This window comes from Anneissia japonica, unplaced genomic scaffold (assembly GCF_011630105.1).
Source record: "Anneissia japonica isolate Jap-2015-1 unplaced genomic scaffold, ASM1163010v1 scaffold287877_len585272_cov192, whole genome shotgun sequence".
NCBI lineage: Eukaryota > Metazoa > Echinodermata > Crinoidea > Comatulida > Comatulidae > Anneissia > Anneissia japonica.
Window position 1 is genome coordinate 261,674 of NW_022686151.1, and position 9,913 is coordinate 271,586.

General features: G+C 33.8%; 1 protein-coding gene across 1 annotated transcript; it reads right to left on the reverse strand.

The window, feature by feature from the left end:
• Positions 1-1,332: 1,332 nt before the first annotated feature.
• On the reverse strand, positions 1,333-7,633 carry LOC117113555 (neurogenic locus protein delta-like). Its single transcript, XM_033256923.1, has 10 exons — positions 7,132-7,633; positions 6,647-6,946; positions 6,353-6,413; positions 5,395-5,652; positions 5,098-5,280; positions 4,807-4,973; positions 4,232-4,439; positions 3,113-4,115; positions 2,873-2,975; positions 1,333-2,110 (listed from the first exon to the last, which is right to left on the reverse strand). Exons 1-10 carry the CDS (start codon positions 7,201-7,203, stop codon positions 2,105-2,107), a joined length of 2,361 nt encoding a protein of 786 aa, XP_033112814.1. The 5' UTR covers positions 7,204-7,633; the 3' UTR covers positions 1,333-2,104.
• Between the last annotated feature and the right edge of the window lie 2,280 nt (positions 7,634-9,913).

Below are 9,913 nucleotides of genomic sequence, written 5' to 3' on the forward strand. Positions count from 1 at the left end.
CCATTTGATTACCTACTTTCTCAACCATCATAGAGAATTTTATAATGGGTTAATTATAAAACTAATTATTTTTAAAATCTTTTATTTTTTAATTGTTTTGAGATTTATACTATATTTATTTTGGACAGGGGTTTAGAACATAGCCTCAGTCATTTTATTTGTTTATGTGTACTAAATATATAATAAATAAATAAACAGATGATGATATAGAAGTTTATATGAACTGAATGAGTCCAAGATGGCCTGGCAGATGAAATGATATGACATTTTATGTTTGGTTTAACTTCAGAAATATGTTCATTTTGTTAAAAGATATGATCAAATTAATCAGAGGCTTGGATGTTTAAATGTAAGTTTTAAATTTGAATAGAAAAACTCCCTTATACTAGAGCTATTAATTTACAGAATGCAATGCTTAAATTGCATGCATTTCAACTTGTGGATATTGTAATGCATTTAAAATCTTAGTGTTGTGGTAGCTATTTGTAGTTTAAAGCCCTTTTCAAACTATCAAATTTCATTTGACATGCCTATTTATTTGCTATATATCAGGCACATCATGATTATATATAGGCATACGACAGTTTTAGTCAAATATAATTTGATAGCCTGGCCAGGGTAAATGGTGCGTAATAAATACTTTCATTTTCATATTTTTTAAATTGCAATTTCAAATGTCAACAATTTCTTACTGCAACATCAACATTAGAATATGAATGGAAACAGAATATATTGAATATTTGTTTTAAGCTAATATAATTCAGTGGGTGAATTAATTTGTGTTTGTACTATTTTATGAGCTTTCAATGGAAAATTTGAACAAGAAAATATTTTCTTCATTATCAATAGATGTAATGGTTCTATCCTGGCTATCAATATCAACAAAAACTATTTGTGGCCTTTTTCAAGTGAAAATTTCTATTTTGTAATTATGGGGTTTTTTTTTTCAAATTCTTCAGTACTGTATTTGCTTTTCCATTCATATCATGTTTCCAAAAACAAATCCACTACACAGAAAATCAACAGCAATATCATGCCCACTTTCTGTCTTCATAAATATGTAGAATTTCAGCAAAACTGTAGTTATATGGTAAGTATAGAGTAAGAAATAGTAATATAGTAGTAGTATCATGAAGCAATATTTATTGGAGGGTTATCCATTTTCCATCATTTTTCAAGTGCAGAACATATTCTACAGGAAGATTTAAAAGAAAATAAGTAAATTACCTCATAACAAATAGTTTGTAACCTCTTCAAAAATGATGAAAAAATGGATTACCCTTTAAAGTGACCAAAGTAATAAATATAAATGGAATCAACAGGAAAACTTTGTTATGTTTTGTCATTTTGCAAAAATATTTCTTGCACATATTTAATTCTGAGAATAACAATTCATTTTTTCAGTGTATATACAAAATGCACATTATTTTCTATAAATAAAAAGAGCATATACAAAAGGTTTTTCTTAGCTATGATGAAGTTTTCTCATCTGCTATCATTAAGTTTTTGTCAGAAAAAATATACTCACACTCATCCTCTCCCACCTTCCCCCTCTCCTTCCTACAATGAATATTGTAACAATTATTAAATATTTTAAATATCAGTTTTCAATTGGAAAATTAAATCCCAACTTTGGTCCTTATAACGTAGAACGAAATAGAATGCCTACAATTTCTTTACATCTGTACTTTTTAACACTATGCGGCTCAGTGCTTTTTTTAAATCACAAAAATATATAAAATATCAAGAGAAAAATTTGATAGATTTGTACAAATTCATTACATAACATCTAATTAATTTAATAATAAATAGAAGTGGCAAATTGCAATAGAAAAATTACATATTTCTTGGCAGTTTAACTTGCAATTGCCTTAAGTTATTTCTAATGTCTCATTCTGTTTTTTATATCCGTAATATTGTGCAGATACAGATAGTAACTCCAGGAGTTGAAATACATGGAACGGAATCAATATTCAACAAGGCACCGTGGCAAAGCATAAATTATCCTATGGGAATGACTTTCAGAGCTAGAACAGAGTTATCAGCAGCGGATCTACATCTGCCTTCTCAAAAAATTCACAAAAGCTCTTGTACACAAAGCTGGTTAGACCTAGAGAAAGATAAAAAAAAAGGAACATGAATAACAAGTATAATAATAGAGGGATATTTGTCAAGCCAGAAACAGCTGGTCAAGTAAAGGACTGATAGCCATTCCTGTACAAGGCCAGTTAATCTTAGTTAAGATCAAAACAAAGATCAAAACAAACACTGCTTTGTAAATGCAACAAAAATCGGGTTTTCTTTTGAGAGTGTTATTCTCTTCATTTATGTTTGTGTTATGAGTACAGTTTTAATACACCAGAAATTAAATTTAGATTTTTCAGTATAATTTATTCAATTAGGCTTACTGTAAGAAGTGTTAAATATTGAGAGTATAATCATTTGCTCATTAGGAATGAATTAGTTAAAAGCAGTAATATCCATTGGACCTTACATAATTGCTTTAACTAACTGCTGATATATGCACGTAATTGCCTACCAGCTGTCCCAGTGTATTGTGCCCATCTATTATGTCAAGTCACATTAATAAACGCACACAAAACAGAAGTTGCAAAGTAATGGAGGGAACAGTGATGTGGGTATTTTACTACACACTGGGTTGACTCAGCAGTGGGTTATTCTTGTTTATGCCTCAAACGCAATGCTCAATTGCACAATCTTTTAAGAGCGTGGGAATTTTCACCCTTCTATTCAAATGACGAACAGTGACAACAGACTTTCTTTAAAAAAGGTGGTTATATTGTACTTGATATGTCTGGGCCCAGGGTCTTTTATATTACTTGTACCAAAGTGACTCATAAACTTGACTTACCTGTGTAGCTAAATATTGTGCCTTTGTAGTTTTCTCCTTCTCTACAGATGTATTTTCACTTATATTTATTGGTTTGGTTTCTTTCGTATCTTGATTTTCAATCCTATAAAATGAAAAACAAGTTATAATAAGTACATTGAAATCAAATATTCCCAAATGTTTTGTTTTAGTTTAAATTTTCATATTTAGATATTGCCAAATAACGTGAAGATACAGGCAATAAATAAAACTTTTACTTACGTTATTTGCACTGTAGAACTATCAACTTGTGGTTGGCAAACTTCAACACTTTTCCTTCTGTCAGGAATTTTTTTTTGGTATGAATGTCTTGATATTTTTTCAGATAAAGAGTCTGAATTTTCTTGTAAAACTTTTTGTGAATAAATATCCTTTTCATAGTCTTTTATTGTTGAAAATTGTTTGCTTGTTCCTTTACTATAACTATCATTTTCTTCATTGCAAACTTTAATACTTATGCTAGATAAGGGCAGTACTTTTTTCTGCTGCGTAAAATTGTCTGTATAAACCTTCTGGTTATTTTGTTCAATATCACATGGTCCTTTTTCAGTGTCATCATTTACACGTTTTTTCCTATATACAATAATACAAAGAAGAATAATTATCAACACAATAAGTAGTCCACAAAAACAATAGATCAGAACTTGCTTCAAATCTGTTGCAGTATGTCCACTCTCGTCATCTCTCCTTAAATTGCTTATAAGTGAATTATTTGTAGTGTTCCTCTGCACATTTGTTGGGGAAACATTAATTGATTCCGCTGCAGGCTTGTCGCTTGGCAATGTAGTCGAAATTATGAATGTTGTAACATAATCATCACATAGTTCTCCGAACCACCCCAGTGGACAATCGCACTCAAAATCATTTACAAGATCTCTGCATGCAGCTCCATTTTTACAAGGGGAAGATGCGCATTCATTTATGTTCACGCTGCAGTCCTTGCTTTCAAATCCTAGAGGACATTTACATTGAAAATCATTCTCAAGATCAAAACAGATTCCACCATTAGCACAAGGTAGCAATAAACAACTGTTTTCAACAAACTCGCAGTGGGTGCCACTATATCCAATCGGACAATCGCATCGCATACCATCTGCTTGGCCATTGCATGTTCCTCCATTTTGGCAAGGGTTATCAGCACAAATGTTTGTCTCGCAATAATCTCCAATGAATCCAGCTGGGCAACCACATGAGTAACTGTCCTTTCCATCTAGACAAGTGCCTCCTAAAAAACAATCCAATTTTCAATATTAAAATAAGTAGGCCTACAGAAAACATTAATAATACTAGCAATAATTCACTATAAGACAAGACTGTATGCTATATTTATTGCAAACTTACCGTTTTGACAAGGAATGTCCACAGACAGACAATCATTGTAGTTGTCACAAGTAGGACCAAAATATCCAGCAGGGCACAGGCAAAGGTAAGCACCACTAAACATTTGACAGGTTCCACCATTAACACATGGGCAAGTAGCTTCATCTTGACACCGATCACCACTAAAACCAGTTGGGCAATCACATGCTTTGACACCATCATCAACATACTGAAAAGGGCAAGAATACTGTCAAATTAGCTACAAATCAAGAGAACAATAATGCTCTTTCCTTAACTAATCATCCACGCACCATACCAGTGTTGTATGATTTCACATTCCGTTTCACGTCATTTCACAAAGACCATAAGATCAGATATCTGTACTAAATTTAATATTCATTGCATATCGTTACACTGTTCTTTATTTACACAGTGTTCATGCATATCTTCCGAGTTTTTTTTACAATTTAACAGACGACTTAAATTGATACTTTTTTTAACCGATGTAGTTTCTTTTCTCATTAATTCTTTGTTGACTATTCAGCTCAAAAGTATTCAAATTAATAGTATAATTATTTTAAGGATTAATGTCTTACCCGACAAGTGCCGCCATTTTCACAATCGCAGCTGTCTGGTTGCACGATCTCGCAATGTGAACCTGAAACACCGTCAGGGCAATTACACTGGTATCCACTACCACTATCAGTGTGTTCGCACGTCCCTCCATTTCTGCATGGATTATTCACAGTACAAAATGTTGCATCTATATGACGGAAACAAAGAAGGAAGTTGTTAAAAGTGATGGTAAAAACATTGATTAAAATCGGAAGTACTCAATCCAACGGTTTGTTTGATAAAATTACGCGCAAAATCGAAGGTATATTTACCGAAATTGCAGAAGATTCCTCGCCAACCGGCCTCGCAGATGCACTGGAATGCTGAGTAACAGTAACCGTTGATGCAGCTAGGGTGAGTGATGCATTCGTTACAGTTCTCGCCTTTCCATCCTTCCTGACAGGAACACTGATTAGGAGTAATACAGTTGCCATGCTCGCATCCTTCACAGACAGCTAAAATTAAAGAAAAGTACCGTTATAATGCATAATCATTGTTCGTTCGTCATGTACCGTACCCTTTTTGAACTTTAAATTAAAAGCACTGTACCAAGCACGAAAGAAACTTACGAACGACACATCTTTGCCCAGTCCATCCGTCCAAGCAAACTTTATTCCCATCAGAGTCGCATGTGTAATGAGAAAAGTAATCGTCCCTTGGTGTACACTCCTTAGCACATACAGGCCCGAATCTATTTGCCTTGCAAACTACACGATAAGAAAATTCCAGAGTATGGTTTTGATCTCGGTGCGTTTTGTTTGTCCACGTAGTCGACGCTTCAATAGCATCAGTCATTGCTAATTGCGATAACAACTTTCTTTCGGAACCTAAAAGTAAAGAAAACATTATATTACAATATAATAGTCATTTCCCACACAGGAAAGTCTGTTATTGTACAAGTGTGCTGTTTATTCCAAAGGATATTTTAAAACCGATGGCGTACGAAGAGCGATAGCCCCGGGCACTTTTGAAAAGTAGACCAGCTGGTGGTACATTCGACGGTCATTCATACGAAATAATTAACCCAACAAGTTCTCCAGCACACAAAATGTGTGTAGGCATACATGTATTTTGTTTGCAAACATAACATAAAATCGGACTATACTACAAGTACTATATTATAACGGTTTTTTTTATGTAAATGTATATGGCCTAATATAAATTTTATACGTGTGTGCATCTTATTTGCAGGGGGACACGCGACAAACTGGCAATCAATATCTGTTGCATTGAGAGGCCTAGACCATGAATAGCCTAGGTAAACAGAATTTCTTAGCAGCTGGACTGTATACCTAACAAAAGACATTTTAACACAATAGCATCAATCACCCATAATAGAACCTATTCTCTTAAGAAGAATAAGTAGAGTACCAGCTACTGGCTTGAGAACAACAGCCATCGATCCTGGTTTTGATATTATAATGATCAGACACCAATAACTAATGCTTCCTATATATTGTTTTAATTTTGAAAAAAAAATTATGCGTTTTTTTGTTTAGTTTCATTATAACTAATGAATATATTTACCTTCTTCGACATGCATCCCCGTCACATCATGCATTGCTTCTATTATCAACGAAAAATCACCCTAAATGAATACAAATATTTAATATTTTAATTACCTTCATACACAATGGATATATAACGATAACATAACATGATGAAAACAGTATAATAATACAGCTATCTACACACAGCAGCGATAGATTTTAACAATGAGATACACATAGCTAATAATTAACTTCCCCGAATGGTAGAAAGAAGTAGGGACTATCAAAACGTGCGCATATAGCTGCTAAATGGCATTTAGCTTCAACTCACCGGCCAGACAAATTCCATTGGTATCCTAATAGGGTTCTCAAATCCATTTTCAAACGAATCATTGAAAGTATTTTGCCCGATGACAGGCGTAACTTGACGCCCGAATGTGCACTCGGGTGATTTCGGTATGTCCACTTGGAAATTTGTAAGACAAATTTGAAAAAAAGTCCTGCAAACTGATGAATTACATTGGTTGGTATCAACAGAAAATCCTCCAGTACAACATTGTCCAATAATGTCCACTTTGGCGTCATTTGAAAAAGAATTAATTTTAATTTCGAAGTAACTATTCGAACAGACCTGAAATGCAACAAGAGATTAATTTATATAATAAACTGACCAAAACAATGTAAAATGCATAATCAATATAAATAAGTTAATAATATACCAACTCAACTTAATATACATAGCCACATTATATACCGGTATCGTAACCGGTATCATTATTTAAAAATAATAAACAATGTTGCAGACTTTATACGCACCTTAGATAAATTCAACAAAATATGGATGGCCGTAATAAAAGTAAAACTCCATGATGGACGAACGCAAGCCATGGTGACAAAACAACGCCGTATAGGCGGAACGTTTCACCAAATTTTGCGTTACGTCTGCGATGTATAATTCCAAACACTTCCAAATTGACTGTTCAGTTCTGTGGAGATCCGAGGGCCTTATACGAAATCATTTCACAGAATATGATGTCACAAATGGGGGGAGGAGCTAACTGGATAAAACTAGAGAGGGCGGACTTACAAAATCCTGCTGTTGAACAATTCCTTTCAAACACAGTGGAAATAATGCATGCAAATATATAATGTCCTATAGTATATAATCCAGAAATATTCGAATCCTTTATGCCTTATTAGATGTTGTCAGTAATGTACATAGAAATAGGATTTCTTGAAAGATCGGCACGTTGGTTGTTATTCGCTTTTCATATAAGACTGCCGATTTCAATGAGTGACTGAGTATTTATACTGGAATGCTCATTAGCATATCAAATAAGTCGCGTGGCCTGCTGGAGAGGAACAAAGCATCGTAATAGCTACCAAGCACTTCCGCAAACAGAGATTAATGGCCAATGTTTCTACCTATTCTGTTGTACTCTTTAGTGGGCCAAACGTAAGAATGAAAAATAAAATACCTCACAAAATGTAACGATATGAAATGGTGTTTTTTTTTTCATGTTTTGATAGATCTTTTTTATGTTTGTAATTTTTTTTTTTAGCAAAGAAGGGCATGCAGTACACCTTTTGTTGGTCGCGTGGCTTTATGTGCATACACGCATTGTTTGTCCTCTACCATGTATAGTCAGCTGGGGTACCCAAGTGGGTCCAGCACCTGCCGTGGAGATTTTGAGGGTCTATTGTTGATGAATTGAATAAAACTGAAATAACTAATTGTTACAGCTCCCTCCAAAACAAAGGTTCGGCCAATGGAAAGCCAGAATGTACTCCTTTGGGAGAACAGACGGGTACCAGTCTAGAACAACTTATTTTTTAGGGGATAAAACAATGCAAATTAACACAAAGGTGAGGCGGGGTTCTGCCAGCTTATTTGCATCACAAGACTGGCAGACGATTTTTACTAACAACAATTAGCTTAGGATTAATCCTTTAAATCGTTTGTAGCCCTATTGTTTTTAGAATTATGCTCGCGTGCCCTCGACGCGTAAGTCCCGATTATATGCATTGGCCCGAAAACTAGAATATAAAAAAAGTAATAGATCTGTATGGCGGCAACCTCATGTTAAATGTGTCAACGTTGTTATTGCAAGAATCGGTCATTTTAAGATCTAACCTTTATTAAAATCAAACTTTAAAGTGTCTTTGCAAAAATACCAGTAGTTGGTCGTACTTTTAGTCAACGATAAACCAAGACTACTTAGGCTTTATAGGAACTATTAAATAGGTAAACTTTTTTTGCGCGGGGTTAACTCCCAACGGTATAATCCTGTTGGCATGCTGAAACCACAGACATTTTTAGCAACATGGGCAAATGAGCATTTCCTCTTTATTATTTTATCAACACCCCCGAAACTATAAAATAAAAAAATAAAAAACCCATTCAGAAAGTCATCTACGCGGATTTGTTTAAATTCCGGTAGTATATTCGGTTAATATAGTTTACTACCAACTTAAGAGAAGCCGTTTACTACATCCTACAAGCGTCGATTTAGCCTAGATTATATTTGCAAACACCTGTATAGGTCTGTTTGACCTAAGTATGCCTAAGCATGGCTTAAGCCTGTACAAACTTCATTATCACCTGATGATCATATGAGTCATGTCGAACCATGTCGGTGTTTTTTAAAATAATTTAGGCCTACTTAATTAGATGCTTCACTGCATTTGTCGTGTAACTAAATGTCATGTAAGGAAATAAACCAGAGAGCACAAATGGAAATATAATAATGATACAACATTTATAATGCGCCATCTATCTAGCATGTTATTCCGAGGCAAGTGATTCTTCTTCTTCTTTTTATGCTCATCTCTTTTTACTTTTTTTTCTGCCTTTCTTTCCTTTTCATTCTTTTCTTTCCTTTCCTTTTTTTTTTACTTTATTTTCCTCTGCTTTTCTTTCGCATTTTTTCTCTTTCATTCTTTTGGAAACACTTGGTAATATAGGCCTAAGGGTTAGGTTATGAGCAATGAATTTGTGCTAATAGGCCTATTAAAAAGTTTAGTACCGATGCATGACATGGGTAAGGAAGATTCATCGGTTTGACGCAATAAAGAAAAACAACAACAATTGTACATAGGCCTAGGCCTAATAATTATACTTGCATTGTTTACGGTACTTTGTACTGTAGGCCTATAGCTCATTTAAAAGGATCGAATAGGCCTAAGTTATTAACTTCCAACCAGAAACAGATAAAAATAAAATAGTGTTAAATCGATTACCAGCCAATTTACGGTAATTGTTTACGCACTAAGAATACAGAAAAGGTACGGTACCGTACTACTTAACTGTCTATTTCTAATTGTAAGTTAATAACTTAATTAAATATGTATGTTAAGCAATTCAAATATAGGATTAGATTTTTCACTTTTTAGCTTATGACAGGCAGTGCATATAGGCCTATTAGGCCTAAGCTTTTAATATTAAAAAAAAAAACCTAGACCGAGAAAAAGACATTCTTTGCCAATTAAGCTGTTACAGACAAATACCTCTTTTAGAACAGGTAGGCGAAGAGTATAAATTCAATTAAAGCTGAATTGTTTCGATCTTAACATCTTAATTAATTACATATAATTATAT

Bases quoted from the DNA above. Each gene is read 5' to 3' on its own strand.
- LOC117113555 (XM_033256923.1), bottom strand. From the start codon at position 7,203: ATGGCTTGCGTTCGTCCATCATGGAGTTTTACTTTTATTACGGCCATC. The intron at 5,653-6,352 runs GTAAATATATTC...CTTTACTTTTAG, and splicing joins GGGGATGCATGTCGAAGAAG to GTTCCGAAAGAAAGTTGTTA. The intron at 2,976-3,112 runs GTAAGTAAAAGT...TTCATTTTATAG, and splicing joins AGTTCTACAGTGCAAATAAC to GATTGAAAATCAAGATACGA.